General features: G+C 32.7%; 1 protein-coding gene and 1 long non-coding RNA gene across 3 annotated transcripts in view; both read right to left on the bottom strand.

Annotated features, from left to right (window-relative positions):
- Positions 1-1,974: 1,974 nt before the first annotated feature.
- The window catches only part of LOC117179543, a 90,666-nt gene continuing 70,592 nt past the window's right edge, over positions 1,975-22,048 (bottom strand). Inside the window, exon 2 of the long non-coding RNA XR_004467933.1 lies at positions 1,975-2,211. This is a non-coding gene — a long non-coding RNA (uncharacterized LOC117179543). The remainder of the gene's footprint in view (positions 2,212-22,048) is intronic.
- Positions 9,751-16,532, bottom strand: LOC117179541 (Krueppel homolog 1-like). Of its 2 annotated transcripts, none has more exons than XM_033371450.1 (2): positions 16,259-16,532; positions 9,751-12,024 (listed from the first exon to the last, which is right to left on the bottom strand). In XM_033371450.1, exon 2 carries the CDS (start codon positions 12,002-12,004, stop codon positions 10,433-10,435), a length of 1,572 nt encoding a protein of 523 aa, XP_033227341.1. In that variant the 5' UTR covers positions 12,005-12,024; positions 16,259-16,532; the 3' UTR covers positions 9,751-10,432. The 2 variants fall into 2 exon arrangements, with proteins under 2 accessions (XP_033227341.1, XP_033227340.1); XM_033371449.1 differs by lacking the exon at positions 16,259-16,532 and adding an exon at positions 14,280-14,426.

Here is a 22,048-nt window from a genome sequence, read left to right as displayed (position 1 = left end):
GCTCCAAGGAGATTATGTTGAAAAATAAAAAAAAAATTTACCCAAAAAAAATTGTTTTTATACTTCATTCTAAGGACTTATTGAACTACCCTCGTACCTTGAGAGCCCGTGTAGAAATAACCCGGGTTGACCCGACCAGAAGAAGGTTTCTGGCCAGAATCTGACCGAGTCGAACCGGGATACTATTTTGTTAATTGCCCGGCCGGGATCTGACTGAGTTCCCACCGGGACCCAGTCGGGCCAAAAATGGTGCATAATAGAAGTATCATAACCTTAAAAACATCTAAAGAACTATCCACAAATCACTGTCGTAAGTGGGTCGTTTGTGAATATCTAACAGGCGAAAGACTAATTTTTTGTGCTTTAGGTGTTTTTTTTTATTAATTATGAAAGAAAAATTAAACTAATTTTAATTGTATGGTTTCCCACTTTTGGTTCTGCAGTTCCCAGACTTGCTGCAACTGCGAAATCGTTGACCAACTTCTTTTTTATTTTCGAAAATTTAGTTTTCCAGTGAAATTATACTTATTTTTTTTTGTGATACGATTTTTGTTTATTTTTAATGTATCTATGTTTTATCTTGAATAACTATAAAACGTAATAAGAAGAGAAATAACTTTTTCCGAACGAGGCTTTGAATTACGTTATCATGCTTGCACTTAATAACTATTCGGCGACTTCCGGAGTCTTTAATGCTAAAAACGCAGTAAAACGTCAGTTGATGCCAGGTTATCCGTTAAGAAATTTGTTGAATTTCACAAAATTGTATCCAATTTTCTGGAGCAAGCGAATTATTTATAAAGGTAAGTGAATTATTTTGTTAATAAGTAAGCATTATTAATATTCTTCAACGCTAATGTTAAATCAATTTTCTAAACCGGTTTCATAGGTTAGGATGTCACGTGAAACCTCTGAAATTTATTTTATCACTTGTAAAAAAACCTATGCAAATTAAATTACGCTTAAGGTAAATTTGTTATGCAATTTAACTTTAATTTCTTACAATGCAATTTCTTACAGAAACTTAAGTATCATAACCTAAATTTTAGTACTTAAATTGAATCAATGTTTGTAGTCAATATATTTATTATTATGAATGCAGTTCTAAAATTGAAATTCGGACATCTTTTTACAGGTGGAAATAAGTGCTGACAAAGGTTCTTATCTCTCCCAGTTGGTAGAATATGTTCGTTGTGGTAAAAAGGCTCCAGTAATATGCGATCGAGGAAGCCAGTCAAAAACCGGTCGGATTCCGACCGGGTTACCCTATTTGTATCCGGGATCTGATCGGGTAACCCGGCCGGGAGCCGACTGGGTACCCACGGCCTGGATCCGACCAGAGCAGCGTGACGAAACCATTCAGAATCCGACCGGGCAGCCTGACCAGATTCCGCATACAAGCAGAGCAACCCTGCCGGAATCCGGCCCGAATCCGGGCATAATTTCTACACGGGAGTATCCATTTTTTATTAGAAATAATAATACAAAAAATTGAAGTGTACAAACCTGTAGAAAATATTTTAAAATGACGCCAAAAGCAAAACATATAAAGATAATTTCAACGCAGCCTCTCTCAGTTATATAAACGAAAATTATGATTTCTCTTGCGAGAGCGCGTGCGAGAGATACCCACCTGGCGGTGAACCTAGAACAGTACTTTTTATTTGAGTCACTTGTTCTTCATTTGTTTTTCATGAAGTTACGTAGAAAACAAGTGAAAGATAAGTGACTTCTGAATATGCAAGTACAGCGTTATTGCACCTTATTTTCACTTGTTCCTCATTTAGTATTCAGGAAGTTGCATAAAACAAATGAAAGATAGGTGACTTCTAAAAACGCAAGTACAGCGTTATTGCTATGGACAGTTTGCTACAGAAATTGTTATTAACAATTACGCAAATTATTATTTAATGTCCCATTTCCAATTTTGGAATCTACTGTCCTACAGTAATAATTGTAATATAAAATACTAAATTTGTATTTTTGTAATGAAATTTATTGACCATACACGTGTCTGTCTTCAATCGATGAAACACATTTCGAATCCCAAACCTTCGAGGGCCGAACCTATATAAAAACAGGAACACGTCCCTTGAGTATCGAACGCGTACACACAACCAGCTATATCGATTTTCGGTGAAGCACACAGCAAATGGCTGTTACGATTTTTTACACGGACCCCCGAAGAATTCCTTATCCTGCTCTCTAAATCTGAAACAGTAGAAAGTTCTGCGAATCATTTTAAGAAGTTAATGACCCTGCATTTTAAATATATCGAGGACATACGTGCCAACCACAATATTGCAATTGCAAACACAAACCGAAAAGTGCAAATTCGGCATATTTCGTCATTCAGCAGATTCTTCATATTTAAAAGTAAAATAAAACCGTTCGACACATTTTATAACAGATCTAGTTATTTAAATATTAATAATATTGACTTTCAACTTGAATAACTCGCGTATGGAAATAAACTAGCCCACAAACACGTAAAATTGAGTCAGGTGTCTCTTGTAAATTTTCTTATTCCCTCAATTGTGAAACACTTTCAAGCATTTCGTGCAGGATGAATGATTAACGTACATAATATGTATTTTCCACGTGACTTGATGACGAAATCAACGAGAAGCAAAACAGTAAATTTATTGGGGCAGGCCACCTTTTAGAAAGTGAAATGATGCGGAGAAAAAAATTAAAAATGTAATTGTTGCCGCGTAAAGCATGATAATATCGAGGATAATGAACAGAGAATCAAAAAAAAATGTTATGAAAAGAACTTCGGGATGTAAATATTCTTAATTTAATGTCTGGTAAACAACCACTCAGAGAAATGGCCTCTTGTACCAAAAGGATCTTTCTTGACCTAATTTTGCAGCCAAATAATTCTGTTTGTGTAAAAGATATATTCATGCCGTTCAAAACCAAAACAGGAAAGAGGATGATGCTTTTGTTTCAAGACAACTTTTTCTCTGGGTGAAAAATTAGAATTTGAAAGGAAAAACTATTATTTCATCGACTTCTTCCATACTATTGATTCAGCATTGTACTAAAATACCGTTTCGAAATTAGATTCCTTCATCAGATTTTCTAATATAAAATTTTTGAACCATTAGAAACGTATTATGCGAAAACTTTAACATGATAGTAATTAATAGAATAGTAAAATTACAATACCTTAGGTCATTTCGATGAAATTTGTGGATAAAATGGGAAAATTTTGAGTCGTTAAATTTATAAGGATGACGCACATTGCGGATATAGCAATAATTTCGTTTAAAATCACCTACAGGTCGCAAATCTTAACCAAATCAAACAAAATTCAGCCAGAAATGTTTGTAATTGAATTACAAAGAGACTCGCAAAGCCAAAATTTTAAAAATAATTTGTTTAAACATTTTTTAAATTAAAAATATGGCGATATCAATTTTTTTAAAACTTAATTGTATAACCCATTCGTGAATATAAGATTTCGGGTAATGAACTAAATAAACCGTATAGAATTTATGGGCATGTGATACTTACAGTTTCCACGGCTTTTTTCCACAAAAATGAAAATTTTTAAAAACTGAATTTGGAGATGTTATAAAATATCATATCGAACGTCCCCAGATTCTTTTTTCAGGGATGATAACAAAAAAAATTTATTGTACTAAATAAAAACTTTATGCAAATGCATTATTTTGAGGTTACGTCGTTTTTCATCTCTGCCTTTCCGATAATCTGGAAATTATTTTTGAAATAAACTTTTTTGATTGGTTGCAAACAAGGTTAGTTCCGGCAGATTAGTTACTATGTTTATTTGTAAGTCCAAAATTTCCGGTCAAAAATATTGTGTATTTTGAAAGTAACGCTCGGGTGAATTGTAAAACACATAACCTCGAAATATACACGCACGTTGTTAGCAATATCAAAAAAATTTTGATAAAAAAAACACAAAAAAGTGTGCGGGCACGTCCGTTAGCATGTTCGCTATCATTTCCCAAATTTTTAAGACAAAATATTTATTATTCTAGAAAAAAAGCCGGAGGAACCTAAAACTGGTAGAATCGACAATTTTCTAAGTAACACATGCACTTAATAAGTTTGAGGCATAACTGATTTTAAATTTGCCATTAGTTTTGCAAAATAAATTCTAAAATGTAATTCTACAGGAAAAAATATGTCCGAAGCAGTATATCGTATATTTAAAATACTATTTTTTTTCCTATTTGGTCACTAATTCTATTTGTGTGCACCCAACACTTCATTTGCAACTGTTCCCGTGCAGAAATTGCCAATTGTTTTCCTTATTTCCGATTTGGGCCAGATCGGGCACACAATTTTTGTGGTTGTTAAATTTGGCCCGGTCTAGACCTCGACTTAATAGCCAAGCTTTCCAGTAGATGGCGCTCCATTAATTTCGGGGACTAAAGTGGGTTGACTCCAAATCGCCCAAGTTTCAACGTAAAGCGTGAAAAATATTTCCATTATTATTTGGAAAAGTGACAAAATGAGTGGGAAAAAATGTCAAAAGTGAGCACAAGACGAATGCGTAGGTATAATATAATTCAAAATATTCCTGAATTACGTGTTGAAAAGTATAACAAGTAAATTTATTAAGAATGTTAAGATGAAACCTGACCTCGAAATGAGGTTATTTGTTTATAAGAAAAGTAGCAAAAGTAATATTTCATTTGTTGAATGAGAAAACGAATTAGATTAACAATGACGTCATAAACATATTTATTTTCACGTATTTTTAGGTGATTTGATACTTTCCACAATTAGGTTCAATATAGAAATTGAAAGCAACTTCAATTTAGAAATCAAAACCAAAAATATATTGCAAAATACTTAAATGGTTTATCATAAACAATTGCTGGCTGTTATGTTGCGCCGTTTGACTTTTTCAGTTTGCTTGAAAAAAAGTGTCCGACATACTCCAATTTTTTCATATCGCGATCTGTTAGATAACCTGATATTTATATTCTCAAATTTCAGTTAAGGAGGTGATATATTCGATTTTAATATTATTTTATTTAAGAATCCCTTTTAATTAAGAATAAGAAAAATAAATTAATATGGGCCCGATCGGGGCCAGGTATGGTTATCTCTGGGCGAAGCGCTTGGGCCCCGATCGGGCCTCGCGTTTCATTTCGAGTCTGGCCCCATCTAGATAGCCTGACTTGGGCCAAATTCTGCCCGATCTGGCCCCGATCAGATCCAAATGGGTATTTCTGCACGGGTTCCTGTGAGGAATGCTAGAAAATGGAATACGGGAAAGTATAAGAAAAAGGCATGATATTGACTGAAAATGTTTATTCAGCATAGGACAGTGTAATAAATCAGATTTACCAAATAAATCATTGTACATACCAACAGACAACCTCTTAAATTTAAATATAATGCTTTCGAGACTTTATACAAAAAACAATGTAATAACAACACACAGTCACGACGAATCCCACTTTGGATATTGCGGATAAACCGATTCTCGTTTCACGTAATAATTACTAATAATGTCTAGCCGCTACACGAACTACTTTTTTTTCAAACTTGATTATAAACTTATGACATACAAATAACATTCGCTTCACTGATATTAATTTATAAATTATATTTACATTCGCACTTGCACCCACAATCGCTCGCCTTTGCACTCATGCACTGCATATATTAACAATACGATATAGAACTTTAATGGCAGGCGGTTTGTGTCAGATTGGCGCTAGAACTTAAGTATTATATTTACTGATGTGCATGAGATAATGAAGCACTGCGAATGGTTTTTGATGCAATGATCAAGGACTATGAGGTGCATCTTCGAACACCGTACCACGTCTAAAAATTTCAAAAAAGAAACAATTTCAAATAAAAGATCAAATAAAAACATGCATCTTCATTTCATGAAGATAAAAAAATAAAATAAAATACGAAATTAACGCGAACGCGGATAAAATAATCAGATTTTGAAAATCCATCAATAAAAGAATTTGGTAAAAAGAATATGAAAGCTTTGAGAGCGAATAAATTTTAACATTTCAACAGATGCGGTTTTCGCCGCAAAAAATGTTCCGTTACAGAAGCATGCTTCCTGACGTCCTCAACGTTAAATCAAAAATCAAAAGTTAATTCCCAGCAATTCGCGAACCGTAAAAGCTCTTTAGTTTGGTGACTTTAATGCTCGGAGTGACGGACGCCAGGAAGCTCGCGTTCGGCAAACGCAAATCCACTGCTTAAATTTAGTGTCTTATCCTACGGAAAGCGAAATAACAACGACAGACGATCAATTACTTTGACGAGACAATGACTTCTTAATATACTCATTTCGGTACGTGTGTTCGATTCATGAATAAGAAATGCGTTCTGCCTACTTCTTCTATGTAAATCTCTGTTCCCAAAAGAGTTGACGCAAAAGAAATACCTTCTGACAATTAAGTACAAAAACTGACATCGAATAATTTAAATAATAAATAGTTTGTTTCTTTTTTTCGAAGGGAAACAATAAATCTCTCTGCAAAGTGACATCTTCTACAACTTTCTAGGACAAAGTAGACAAAACAGATGAATGAAGATCGCATAGTGAAGTGATACTTTATAAGTAATCAGTTCCATGCGCTCTGCGGGGACAGGAATAATCATGTCACACCGCCGTACACGCCTTATAATTAGTGTGTAGTATCTAGAGATATAAATAATATATATGATTACGCAATGATTAGAGTCCTCCTTTCTTTACCAAATTGAACCTAAGAAATTAGCATTCGATAAAATTCCAGCAAGGCAACCCACCCTCTCGAATAGCGAAAAACATAACGTGCAGAGTGTACAATAGGGTGCTTCTTATTTATAATTGGTGAATTTTTTTTCCAGAATTCATCTGCTCTCTCTCATGTCAGTTTTGTTTGAATCCGCAAAAAAAAATTATCAAATTTGAGCCAAATTTAATATTATGTGATTCAAAAAACTGTAGCAGGGTGGCGATTTTTAATTCTCGGTTAGGGTTTTCAATTTTTTTGGTCAACGAAAAGTATTGGCCGCAAAATGCGAATTTTTTCAATTTGAATTATGACGTTCATTCTACACATCCGTTAACAAAACAGAGCAAACAATTGCAAAATAGGTGAATTTTGAAATAAAAATATGAATCTTCAACTGGCATAGCGGAATTTTAAATTTAACACATGATTTTTCAACTAAAATGATAAACATTTAACTGAAATACTTGGATTTCTAACCAAAAAGATTAATTTTCTACCAAGAAATACAATTTTTCAAACAAAATACATGAATTTTAACGAAATAGTTGAATTTTAAATTGATAAAATTATTTTAAACAGGAAATGGAATGATTACATTTTTAGTTAAACAAATTGGATTTTTTCATTTTAATTGATGATATTTTTAACTAAAATGATGAATCCCTAACTGGAATAGTTAAATTTGAAACAAAAAATTAGTTTTTAACTAAAATAGTTGAACTTTAAAAAAGAAATAACTTTTACTAAAAACATCAATTGTCAACCAAAACTTAAATAACTAAGTTTCAACTTATGAAAAATAATATTTAACCATAAAGACAAATTTTCAACTAAAAAAGATCATTTTTCAACCAAAAATCAAATAATTAAATCATCAGTCAAAATTAATTTAAAAAAAAATGCATTTTTGATTAAAATTATGGACATTTTCAATAAATTAGTTAAATTTTCGGTTTAAAAAATTCCTTTTAATCCACAGAAAAAAAAACAAGTTTTCAATCAAATAGTTTATTTTTCAACCAAAAAAACTTGAATGAAAAAAAAATTAATTTTCAAAACAAGACTTTATCTTTCAACCAAGTAAATTTATTTCCAACCTAAAAGATGATTTTTCAACTAAAAATGGTCAATTGTCAATCGAAAACTAAGTAATTAATTTTCAAGTTATGAAAAGCAAATTTTGGCCAAAAAATAAGAATTTTTAACTATAAACGATAATTTTTCAACCGAAAATCGAATAATTAAAAGTTCAGTCTGAAAATGAATGTTCAACCAAAACAACGAATTTTTAACTAAAATTATGGAATATTCAACTGGAATACTATTTTCAGTTTAAGAAAAAAATATTTTACACCAAAAAAGAAACACATTTTCAATAAAATATTTTAATTTGTGGTAAAAAAATTCTTTTCCATCCAAATAAAAAAAAACACATTTTCAATCAAATAGTTCATTTTTTATAAAAAAAAAACTTAAATCAATGTAATTAATTATAAAAAAAAATAGTTTTTTTCAACAAAGTAAATTTATTTCGAACCGAAAAGATGAATTTTTAACTAGACTGATGAATATTTGACGGTAACATTTTAATTTTCAATCCAAAAGAAGAATTTTTAAACAATGAGATAAGTTTTTAAAGAAAAAAAATCATTTTCTACAAAAAAGTCGATTTTCTACCAAAGTCTCTTTTTAAGAAAATACGTGAATTTTCAATTTTAAAAAATGCACATCTTAACTGTTAAATTTTTAAATTAGAAAAGATCCATTTTAACTCAAAATAATGGTGAAATTTTCAGTTGAAATAGTTAGATTTTCATTCAAAACGGGTACAATTTCAACCAAAATTAGAATAGTTGAATTTTTCGTTAAAAATATAACCCCCCCCCCCCCAAGCAGATTTTCAGAAAAATAGTTAAATTCCTACTGGAAATTAAAATTTTTAGTTGAAAAATTAAGTAAATTCATAACTAAAACGTAAAAAAAAAATAACAAGATCAAAATTCAGAAATATATTCTCTTCTAAATACTACTTAAAGTACTTGTTTTTTTTACAAAAGTTTGGAAGAAAGAAATTTTAAATCGTGACGAATTTTGACTTGAAAGAGGCGATTTTAAACATTTCTTTCTTCTAAATCCAATTTTAATTCTTTAATAAAAATTCCCATTCAATCTAAAAAGTTCCGTTTCAAGTGAAATTATATTTCCTTAACGAAACTCAACTGTTATAAAATAAAAACGATAATTATATTCACTCCTATGGGCTGCAACCGTAAATAAAGTAGAAATGACTTTTCGAAATTGACCAAAATTATCAATATAATGAAACCTTGAAATTTGTCGTGATCAGAATCAAATTCTTGGGTTTTTAACATTCAACTCCCGGTCAGGTCGCCACCCTCTTCAGTCTTTTTATTTTAAAATCTTGAAAAATTATTTTCGAACTTTTTTTTAAAACTTCTAAATATCTTCTGAAAATTAATAGATTTTTTCCTACAATTTTGAGAAAATCCTGCATATTTTAAAAAATGTTCTTAAAATCTTCCGGATGTTTCAACAATTTTGTAAATCTTTTAAGATCTTTTTGAATAGTCTTTTAAAATAATATTCAAAAATAAAAAAAATAATTGCAATTTTTCAAGGAATCTTACGAAAATATTTTCATTCTTTTCAAGACTTTCACAATTCTTCAAGTTCCTTTTTTTTTTAATCTGCAAAAATTTAAATTAGACTGGCTATTTGCACCGTAATTTCGGTACGAAACCCCGAATTCTCACTCAGATAAACCGATTTGGTTCAAATTTGGAGATAATTTTTTTTTGGAAATTCGAAAAAGAAAAAAAAAACAAGGTGGAAGAGAAAAAATAAATATCGAAAATAGAAGAATAAGGGCCACCCTAGTGTACAGTGTGAATAAATGTTATAGATTTACATTAAGAATTATTACTTTATGAAGATAGGTCAATATATATGTGCAGCAGGTCCACGCAAGCGCGTGTCAGAGTTTCTACTATTTTTTCGGGTGTATGGAAATGTCATACGCGCCTGCGTGTACGCAAACACGCTTGTACTGGCAGTGGGCTCAGTTTCCTCAATACTCTGGTAGTACGGAGTTCTTATCACAGAGATATCAATGTTTGGTACTTTTGTATAGTCTTTAACCACGATCGCTTCTCGCTCCATCACTTGATTCCTCAGAATTACTCTCAAAATTCCGCACTTCTCACGATCAGGCGAAAGAAGCGTAAATTGAAATTAATGCAAACCGGAGATAAAAGCGCACCGGTAATTCCCACCTGCTTGAAAAAAGAAACTCTTGGTACAGAGTGGACCGCGAGTCGTTGTTCACCAAGTTGTAGGACAGGGTTACCAGATTATTATCATATTTATAGGCATGACCTTTAGAATCATTATTATCATTTTTTTTCCTTCCTGCGCAACCCATGTCCGCGTGCTCGAGCACGCGACGTAAAATATTTTGTGTAAAAAAAAATCAAGAGAGAAAATAATGCGACAACACGATGCCAACGATGAACCTTGTCAGGAAAGAGGAAGAATAAATATATGCAAGTCTTTAAAATCGAACGTTCTCGAGTCGTTCTCATAATCTAATGCTAAACCCGGAAATTGCAAGTGAACGCGCTAGAAAGCCTCGAATTGATGACACTAGAGCTAGAGTAACACCACCACGTCCACTAAGAAGCCCGAGCGAATTGAATCACTGAGTTTTGTCTCTGCGCATTGATCCCGGACCGTTCGTGTTCCATCGACTCGAGGATCATTTTGCAACGCTTCCTCGGTGGAAGTATCAGGGTCTCCCTGACAGGTATCGCCAGATCAAGGGGATCGGGTGATGGTGCTGGACTCACTGGATTGCTGCTGGGCGGTGTCAGAATCGGATGCTTTTCAACCCTGACTCCGTACTCCCTTTGACGTTGCTCCTCCACCGCTTCCAGGGCAGCTTCGACCCTCCGTCGAGCGTCGTTCCCCGGGAGATTAAGTAGCGACGAGCACTCGTTTCCGGCAAGGTCGTTGTTCTGGCCTGCCCCGTATGACGAGTAGGGCGAGTAGGCCGGCGACAATTCCGGATAGAGGAAGACCTGAGTCGGTTCCTGGGGCTGTGGAGCCAGAGGCAGGGTCTGGAAAGACCTCTCCTCGACAGCAGCTGCAGCTGCCGCCGCAGCCAGGAGCGCGGGATTCACTCCTATTGGGCTTGGCGCGGCCTGAGAATACTGATCCCGCTGATAAAGGTAGTAAGAGAAATCCCTGGGCTGCATATAACTTGACGCAGTCGTATGGCAGGTTTCATCAGTCTTGTTCTCCTTGTCACTGCTCGTGCCGGTTATACTCGAAGTACTGCTGGCTGGTGCAATCTCAATCACGGGCTCGATGGGCGAGTCGCGGGGTGAATTCGAGCTCGAGTCCGAGTGCACCTTGATGTGCACTTCCATGTTCTTCTTATTAGTGAATGTCTCATTGCAGAGGGTGCACTTGTAGACCTTGGAGCCAAAGTGATTGACCTGGTGCAGCTTGAGCACGTGATTATAGCCGAAGGATTTTCCGCAGACTTCGCATTTGTAGGGTTTTTCGCCAGTGTGGGTGCGAGTGTGAACTTTGAGCTGTTTCGAACACGTGAAGCCCTTGCCGCAGGACTTGCAGACATAGGGCTTTTCACCAGTGTGTGTCCGCATATGGATGACAAGCTGGCCACTCTGGATGAAGGTTTTCGCGCAGACGGAACACTTGTGAGGTCGCTCGCCCGTGTGTATTCTCATGTGTCGGTGAAGCTTCCCACTATGCTCAAACGCCCGCTCGCAAACGTCACACTTGTACGGGCGCTCCTTGGTGTGGATGCGCCTGTGAACACTGAGATTCTCTTTGACGGAAAAGGACTTGTTGCAGTACTCGCACTGGTAGGGTTTTTCCCCCGTATGAGTGCGATAGTGCCTCGTGAGTCGCGCCGGCACCGCGAAAGTCTTGCTGCAGATGTTGCATCTGTAAGGGTCCTCGCCATCCTTGCCATGAGATCTCATATGACTCTGATAGACGTTTTTCTGGTCGAATATTTTCTGACAGAGCATACACTGATAGGACTTTTCGTTGATCGTCGTCAAACGTTCAGAAGATGGGGTTGCAAAGACCGTCAAGTCCGGACTGCAGACAAGACTCTTCACTGACTTGATCGGCTCCAACTTCGAAGACGCAATCGCCATCGGTTTCTGTCCGACTTCTCGCTTCAGAATCGGCTCCTGATAATAACCCACCATTCTGGATGTCCAGCTGTTATCTGCAATTTGAAGAAAAAAGATATTTGTCAAACTCCCTGAATTCGAACTGAGCATGTCTAATAAGTACACGAGAGGAAGAGATATCGATCGTTTGTAAATATATGGCTAATCGATTCGGTGTGATAAATTCATGAAATGTTTATTTATTGTCCAATATAGAGATGAGAGGTATGCTGCCGAAAAGGTGACGCAAGAATATTGACTTAATAATTGGCTTAGGGGTTCATTTGCATCCCAGTTAAAAGGCATAACAGTACTTTTGTAAAAGATTAATAGAAATTAAGTTACTTTTTTTTAATTAATTTTTTTCTTTTAAATATCTTGATAAATATTGATCTGAGATAAAAATGTTGTGCATAAAAGTTGTAAGACACACTTTTTTCGTGTGCAAACTTTGTTCCTAAGATTATAATTTTCCAAGAAAAAATACAAAAGTAGTCCAGGGACAAATATTCTGAATAAATCGCAATAAATATATTCTTAAAGGAATCTGTATTATCAGCAGAGTAGTTACAATCGATCAGAATATGTGTCATTCCACAATCTATGGAAATAGAAATCAAAACAATCAAGTCAACTCTTCAAGTAACAGAAAATACTTAACGTCATTTTTGACAAAATGGAAAATAGTTTAAAAACTGTTTAAATTACATTTTTCTGCAAAAATATATAACATCGCTCCACTGCGAAACGAACCACAGAACTTCCGATTGACGATCGGGTGCTTTCCCAATTAAGCTATTAGAGATCGAAAGAAAAATCCTTTTTCAAAAATATACGCTACCTCAAGCCAGGTGTTACATTTATGATACGAGTAATTAAAAGGAATCTGTATTATCAGCAATGTATTAGTCCCAGTGGAGCGATGTTAGAAGATCCTTTTTTTCAGAAAAATATAATTTTTAAACATTCTTATGCGGGCAGCGCACAAAATTTATCTCAAGTATAGCGCATAATATTATGCGCTGGTCCACAAAAGAAAATATTTATTGCTATGTTAGCGCTAAAAACTTTACACAACTTTATAATAATGAAATTTAGATTTGATGTAATCCTGAAATATAAACGTATCAATAAAAATTGTTAACCTGAAAAGGCTCCAAGTCACGGAGCAAAAGCTTGTTTTAAATAAACTGAAAGATCGGTAAATCAAAAAACAAAATCTTAGTATATATTTACTGCACTGATCAACATCAAACCCTTAATAATTTTATTTTCAACATTTTTATCTCATATCAATATTTTTCAGAATTAAAAAAAAAATATTTTGTTTCTAAGAATCATTCTTAGTTACTAAATATCTTATTCACTGCGCTCGAAATCCTTTGGAAGCTTTTAACGACCCTATATCACGGATGAGTAAATGAGAAAAAAAATGTCTTTTAAGAACCGGACTTAGAAGAAGTTGCGAAAAGTTAATTCAGAAGAAAAAAAGTGAGTCAAGAGAGCTTCGATACTAGTAATCACATTAAAACTTGTTCTACTTTTTCAGAAAATAGGGTAAGAGCCGCCATTTTTGATAATTTAGTCAAATTATTGACATACCAAAACCGAAGTGAATTTACTAAATTTCTGATAAATAATTAATTACAGTAGAAAACTTGTTAGGGAGGTTCAAAAAAACAAACTTTTTTGGAATTACGGTGCATCTTATTTTGGTTCTAAGTCATATGATTAATATGTAAAATATATCAAATAATTTTTTTTTCATCTCTAAAATGAAACATATGATTGCGTACTTTTTAAGTAATCAATAACTTTCTAAATATTGATTGTGATCAAATTTGTCAGATTTACAAGAAGTATGCGATAGCATTGGTTAAGTATGATGAAAGAAATGTATTTCATTTTCCATATTGTTTGTCATACAAGACGAATAGAAGAGAGACCTTTATTTAAAATCACTTATCTCTCTTGTCTATTAATATGAGATATATTATCTATCAAAGCTTTAACAACATTTGGGGAGAACTATATATGTCTCAAAACTGTATATTAATTTTGTTGTATGATGTCTAACAACAATATTAAGGTGCACCTTAATTTTCAAAAATTGTACATTTTTCGAAACTACCCTAATATGTATTACATATAAAAAAGGTTTGAATTAAATTGCGGGAAAACAAACAATATAAATGTACTATCTAATAAATCAGAGAAGGGTGCCAACAATCGATATTTGTGAGGGGATGGGGGCATGTTACAAAGCCTTTAAAGAGTATAAACTGATAAATATTTGAGAATAAAATCGTACCATTTGGGAATCGCATTTCGATCCCGTGAGAAGTGAAAGTTTTCATTTCGTGTTCTTTAATTAGAATTGCAATAGGAATATTAATAATAAACGAGGGAGGGTGACATGAGGTAGATGTGGGGAAGGCACTGCGTCACACTACTTCTGTCCTAGTACACTACGAACTACTGAGTGAGATGCGCTCTGCGTTTCAGATGATTACACACCGTCCTGAATCGCTGCGCGTTGCAGCCAACATCCCCCCACCATCGAGGCCTTTTTTAACCCAAAACGCCCACTTTCCCAACGCCCCATGCGCATACGCAGGTCCAATGCCCTATGACTTCCATACTCATGACCCTTTCTAATATAACTTTCCCAAGTTAAGGTGAACCCACTTTAGGCTCTCCAAATACCCAGCCCTGCAGTGGGGCCGAGCATTAGTCGAATTTTTCGAGGAATAGGTCAATGACCCGATGACGCCTTTAATAGTGCGCGCGCTATCTAACGTTGATAAAGATTAGATACATTAGATAGATTAGAAAATGTTAACTGATAAGTGTATCAACATTTTTTCCATTTCGTTGAATAAGTTCTTACCAATCATGTTATAAAAAGACTTGAATGAGATTTGTAAACGAACCATTAAGTCCGTACAAAGAACTAACTTGGGTAGGTCAGAGATTAAATATCGAATAAAGTCTAACTCAGCAATTCTATATAAAGATGAACAAATACCTATCTTAACATTTATATATGCACACGAGTGGTCAGTTGAACTTAATTTCAACATCGCTTTCAACAGAAATTTCTTTGTTTTATTTGTCAAATAGTGACCTATCCATATCAGGTAATTCTTGATATGTCGTGATACTTTCAGCGAAATCAGACAGTTTTCTGAGGATATTTTCACAAAAGAATTACTCAAAGAGGGAAATAGGGAACACTAATTGCTTCCGATAATTAAAGCGCGATAACAACTATCAGACAATTAGTTTAGCTAAATAGTCGAAGCCTCGACATAACTGAAAAGAACAAATACGGTCGTGAAAGTCGCAACGTTATTTGCTGGCAGGGCTACACGCGCGTTGTTATTCGCGAGAGGCAGCCGATGTGGCGGAAACCTCAATCGACTGCCTCCACGTGTACTCTCCACATTTTTTTATAGCGATCACCGACCTCGTGCAACTCAACGCGCGGTAAGGACGTCGAGTTACATCACAGAGAGTAGTACTTCCAGCGCTCTTAGTTATGCGATTTGTACATAGTTTTTACAACTATCAGATCTTATCTTCTATTTATCATTTTTTTCAACTCCCAACTGTTATCTACCAAAAATATTATTGATCGTACCCACAGAAGGTCGTAACAAGGGACGTTGCAAACGAGGGGTATCTCTGCGCCGAGCTTATGCGCAACTTATCTCAAGACGCTAAATAATACGCCCTAATCAAAAAAAAAAAAAAAGTGACAACTTTGTTGTTTTTAGTTGATTTGAGGGGGTTCTTCAAAATTCACGGGTTGGGTGCAATAATGGCGTTCTTGCATTTTTGGAAGTCACTGATTTTTTGTTTTGTACATAACGGTAGTAAGTTGCGACCTGGCTAATTGACGTTTTGCATTTTTGGACAATATTTTGATGGATTAAAAATTTACTGTTCTAAATGTAAACGTCACTTTTTAAATATAAAACTAAATAAAGATATAAAAAATACCACACTGAATCGATTACGATATTTAATCCAAACATATTTTAATAGCCATTCCCGTTAGGATACGTTCAGCTTCCAGGTGAAAAATTAATAAATAAAGTTTTCATCTACATTTTATATGTAGATCATACATAAATCACATTAAAAAAATAGATGAAAATGAGATTATTTAAATTTAATATATTATTCAAAGCAAAAGCCCATACCATAAATTCTCTAATTGAAACAAAACATGCAATCTAATTACAACAAACACGATAAAAATCAATCAAATAAAAATCAACTTACCTATTGTTTACAAAATTGATGTAGGTGAAGAATGTAGGTCCAGATCTTGCACATAAAATTTCTCCGACAGCTGAATTCTTAGTGGTCCATTCTCGAAGGTTAGTAATTTTTTTTAAGTACAATTAAACTCTCCTTGTAAAGCACTGATCGCGAATAAGTCACATCGAGTTTCTCGTTAGCATGGTCGCGGTTGATATAATTCACTTGTAACATCGACGAGATTTAACATAGAAAAGCGACGAAAACCGAAGGACCCGCCTCGGGACGACCAATCATACTGTGCAATGTTTACCTCCTACTCGAACCGAGGAGGCACGAAATTGATCGAGTAGGGCCGAACGACAGTCGGCTCGGCGAGCAAAGTCAGGGGCGACGCGCGATCGCCCCTCCAACCTCTACCCTCACCATCGCCACGCGATGACGACCTACAATTTGGGGCGCCTAAATGTTCCTGGCAGCACGTGGAGGCCGTCGTCGTGGTTTCTGCTGCGACGCGCGTGCGATCGGACAAGGGCAAGGGAAGAGCGAGTGAGATTCGCAGATCCTCAACGAGGACAGGAGTATATGCATATATATATTATATGTATATGTATATATAGACGTTGAGCCAGAGTCTCTCAAACACTACCTCGCTCTCGATTTGCATATTTTTTGTTTTACTCGAAAAATTCATTAATTCAGCCTCCTTCGGCAACTCTTGCTTTCGACGATTCTCAGAAAAGGGAGAAACCTCACCCCCGAATTTCGAGTTGAAATAATTTCAGAGACACGTAGTTTCGGATTATAAATGAAATTAAAAGTATCTCTTCATTTCGAAATAGGATTGTATGAAAGTGAGGATTCCTTGCATGAACTGGACCAAATCGAAGCGTGCGAGCGCCAAGGAACCAATTCGTGCCGAGGGTGGCCGCAGGTCAGGGAAAACCCGAGGGAAATCTGGGGATTTTAAAGATTTGGGTATATTTTTTAGGAATGACTGGCGATAGGGCTCGTATTGCGGAATTTTCCGTAACTTTAGCCCTGAAGGAGCTGGAAAAGGGGGTAGTAATTACCGAAAATTCCTTAACAATAGACAATTCGTGTTTTTTTTAAAATTCTATTGATTTTTCAAGAGGTTTAAAAAGTTACAAGGGTTTTCAAGTGATTTGAGATATTTTAAGGTATTTTGAAAGATTCTAAAAATTTTGTAGCAGATTTAAATAATTTGAATGGATTTCAACGGATTTTAAAAAATAAGGGTATTTTTAATAACTCCATGAAATTTTCGAAAGACTTAAAAAGTTTCAATGGATTTTATAGAAATTGAAATATTTTATGGTATTTTAAAAGATGCACATTTTAAAATAGAATTAAACACAGCTTGAATGGATTTCAAAGAATTGTAAGAAATAAGGGTATTTTTTAAAAATCCATGGAATTTTCGAGAGCTTTGAAAAGTTTCAAGGGATTGCACAGGATTTGAAATATTTTAGGGTATTTCAAAAGATTTTAAGGAAAAAGCGTATTTTTTCAATTCAATTGAATTTTCTAGAGATTAAAAAAGTTGCAAGGCATTTCAAAGGATTTAAAATATTTTAGAGTATTTCAAAATATTCCATGAAATTTTTAGCAGATTTCAATAATTTCAAAAGATTTTAAAGAATAAGGGTATTTTTTTAATTCCGTGGAATTTTCGAGAGCTTTACCAAGTTTCAACGGATTGCACAGGAATTAAAATATTTTAGGGTATTTTAAAAGATTTTTAAGAAGAAGGTTTTTTTTAATTCCATGGAATTCTGCAGAGTTTCAAAAGGTTTCAAGAGATTTCAAAGAGTTTGAAATATTTTAGAATGTTTCAAAAGATTCCAAGAAATGTTTAGTACATTGAAATTATTTAAAAGAATTTTAAAAAATAAGGGTATTTTTTAAAATTCTATAAAATTTTCGAAAGCTTTAAAAAGTTCCAAGGGATGTTAAAGAATTTGAAATATTTTAAGGTATTTCAAAACATTTCAAGAATTTTTCAGTAAATTTCAATAATTTGAAAAGAATTTAATGAATAAACTTATTATTAAAAAATCCATGGAATTTTCAAAAGCTTTAAAAAGTTTCAAGGGATTTCAAAGTATTTGAAATATTTTAGAGTATTTCAAAATATTCCATGAAATTTTTAGCAAATTTCAATAATTTGAAAACATTTTAAAGAATAAGGGTATTTTCTTAATTCCGTGGAATTTTCGAGAGCTTTAAAAAGCTTCAATGGATTGCACAGGATTTGGAATATTTTAGGGTATTTTAAAAGATTTCAAAAGATTTTAAAGAAAAAGAGTATTTTTTAAATTCCATGAAATTTTGCAGTCTCAAAAAGTTTCAAGGGATTTTAAAGGATTTGAAATATTTTAGAATATTTTCAAAGATTCCAAAAAATTTTTAGTAGATTTCAATAATTTGAAAGGATTTGAAAGAATAAGAATTGAAAGAATTTTTTAAAAACTCTATAGAATTTTCGAAAGCTTTAAAAAGTTCCAATGGATTTTAAAGAATAAAGGTATTATTAAAAAATCCATGGAATTTTTAAAAGCTTTAAAAAGTTTCAAAGGATTTCAAAACATTTCAAAGGATCTTTTTAGAATATATCAATAACTTTGATGGATTTTAAATAATTTTAAATATTTAATGTCATTTTTTAGAATTCCATGGAATTTTCGAGAGCTTTAAAAAGTTTCAAGGTATTTCAGAGAATCTGAGATATTTGAGGTTTTTTCAAAAGATTAAAAGAAATTGTTCGTAGACTTTAATCATTTTGAAAAAACTTCAAATTATTTTAAAAGGTAAGAATACTTATTAATATCCATGGAATTTTCGAGAGCTTTAAAAAATTCCAAAGGATTCTTTTTGCTAGATTTCAATAATTTGAATGAATTTCAAGGACTTTAAATATTTTGTGGTATTTAAAAACGAAAACATGGAATTTTTGAAAGCTTTTAACAGTTTCAAAGGATTTCACAGGATTTTAAATATTTTAGGGTATTTCAAAAGATTCCAGGAAATGTTTAGTAGATTTCAATAAATTGAAAAGATTTTAAGGAATAAGGGTATTTTTCAAAATTTAATGTGATTTTCGATAGCTCTAATAAGTTTCAATGGATTTTAAAGGATTTGAGATATTTTAGGGTATTTTGAAAGATTCCAAAAAAATTTTAATAGTTTTAAATAGTTTGAATAGATGTCAAGGGAGTTCAAAGAATAAGGGTGTTTTTTTTAAATTCCACGAAATTTACGACAAGCTTAAACAGTTTCAGGGATTTCAGAGAATGATTTGAGATATTTTAGGGCATTTCAAAAGATTCCAATAAATTTTTAGTAGATTTCAATAACTTTAAAGGATTTTAAAGAATAAAAATATTTTCAAAATGCCATAGAATTTTCGAGAGCTTTAAAAAGATTTAAGGGATTTCAAAGGATTTGAAATATTTTAGGGTATTTCAAAAGATTCCAAAAAATTTTTAGTATATTTTAATGAATTAAAAGGATTTCAAGGGATTTTAAAGGATAAGGGTATTTCAAAAGATTTCAAGAAATTCTTAGTATATTTAAATATTTTGAAGATATTTCAGACAATTTTAAGGCATACGGGTTTTTTTTTTAATTTCGTGAAATTTTTGAGAGCTTTAAAAGGTTTCAAGGGAATTCAAAAGATTTCAATTGTTTTTTTTAGTAGATTTCATTCATTTGATTGGATTTAAAAGGAGTTTAAAGATTTTTGGATATTTTAAATAACTATAAAAAATTGTAGATTGATTTCAATCATTTGAAGAGAATAAAAGAAATTTATACTATTTTAAAAAATTCCAAAGAATTTCCAAGAGGTTGAAAAAGTTTCAAGGGATTTTACAGGATTTAAAATGTTTTAGGGTATTTTAAAAGATCCTAAGGTTTTTTTTAGTAGATTTCAATATTTTGAATGAATTTCGAAGGATTTTAAAGATTTTTAATTGTTTGCAATTCACTGAAAGTGTTTTTAAATTTCCTCTTGAGTTTTTATGAATTTTATAAAATTCTTCTCATTTTTCATAAGTTCCTCTAAATTCATTCAAATTTTATTCAAATCAATTTGTTTTTTTCTCAATTCGTTCAAATTCTTTTGAATTCTTTTAAATTCAAAAGAACGTTAATCCCGTTATTAGTGAACATTACTCACTTTTGATTTTACGGTCACAAGATTAGAATATTGGTCTTGAAATATTAATGGTCAGGAAAAAATGAAAAATTTGTCAGGGAAAAGTCAGAGAATTTTGAAAATGTTTTTCACGACCATTTTGGACTGCATGTCATTTTAAAGGTTTGCCCTTGCCCAGATAGAATATTTCGATGTTTTTCCAGACAGAAAATTCCAAACAACAGCCATGAATTAGTTATTTAGTTCTTTGTCGGTCAAGGTTTCCGGTGGATAATACATGAAATTCTAAATAGTGTTGAGCCGTCTAGGTTAAATTTAAATTACCTATTAACCATCAGGCTCACGTGCTTTCTTTTTCCCAATAACCAAAATAGATTGAACATAAACTGAAGGGTAGCATGCCATAAGGACGTAACTCACAAATGTTTTTAAAGGAGACACAACTAGCTTGAACAAATTACAGGTGAAAAGTGCTTCTGAAAAACAAATTTCTCCCTTCCTTGTTTCGAAACCTAAGAACATTTTTCATTTTTAAGGATTCAATTCAGAACTAATTAATTTCGAAAGTTCTTTCTAATTTATTTTTGAAAATTCGACATTTGAGAATGTTTTTGTCCCTTCTCTAAAATTGTGAAAATTTGGGTTGGCATTTTAGAATCTTCAATTAAAGTACGATTTTCCCCCGCAACCCCAAAATCGTAGATTTTGACTGATTAGGGCTGACAAATTTTATAGCGGAATGTAAATTATAATTTTTTTTATTATTAAAATTTGATTTTTGCATTACCGCCCAAAGTGGAAAAACCGTGCCCCTCGATCAATAAAACAAAGAAAAAACAAAACAAAAAAACTTAACCTCCGTTTTCTTGAACCCCGCAAACATTTTTCAGAACTTAATACAATTTTTTAGTCAAAATTTTTACCATTCAATTCAGCACTAATAATTAATTATTTTAAAAGGATTTGAAATATTTTAAGTTATTTGTAATAATTCTATAGAATTTTCAACAGCATTACAAAATTTCAAGGAATCATAAAGATTTTAAAGGATTATAAATATTTCAGAGTATTTTCAAAAATTGCTAAGGAATTTTCAAGAACTTTGAAAAGTTTCAAGGATTTCAAAAGATCTGAAATTTTTTGAAATATTTTCGGGTATTATCAAATATATGTTTTAATCATTTGAATGGATTTTAAAGGATGTTAAAGATGTTACGGTATTTTCAAATATTCTAAGAAATTTTTAGTGTAGTTTGATAATTTGAACGGATTTCAAAGGATTAAACAAAATTTAATGTTTTCTTAGATTCCATGGAATTTTCAAGAGCTTTTAAACCTTTCAAGGGATTTCTAAGAGTTTGAAATATTGTAGGGTATTTTAAAAAAATTTTAATTTTTGTATCAGACTTGAGGGAATTCAAAAAAATTGCAATAAATTTGTGCTACATTTCAATAATCTGAATGGATTTCAAAAGATTTAATAGAAATTAGGGTATTTTTACAATAAAATTCCATAGAATTTTCAACAGCATTAACAAGATTAAAGGAATTTCAAAATATTTGAGATATTTTAGGGCATTTTAAAAGATTCCAAACATTTTAAAGCCTATTTGAAGCATTTGAATGGATTT

The sequence above is a fragment of the Belonocnema kinseyi genome, chromosome 9, assembly GCF_010883055.1.
Source record: "Belonocnema kinseyi isolate 2016_QV_RU_SX_M_011 chromosome 9, B_treatae_v1, whole genome shotgun sequence".
NCBI classification, from domain to species: Eukaryota; Metazoa; Arthropoda; class Insecta; order Hymenoptera; family Cynipidae; genus Belonocnema; species Belonocnema kinseyi.
The sequence above is the reverse complement of the archived record's forward strand: the minus strand, read 5'-3'. Positions and strand labels throughout refer to the sequence as shown.

Bases quoted from the DNA above. Each gene is read 5' to 3' on its own strand.
- LOC117179541 (XM_033371449.1), bottom strand. From the start codon at position 14,325: ATGAAAACTTTCACTTCTCACGGGATCGAAATGCGATTCCCAAATG. The intron at 12,025-14,279 runs GTACGATTTTAT...TTCAAATTGCAG, and splicing joins CGAAATGCGATTCCCAAATG to ATAACAGCTGGACATCCAGA.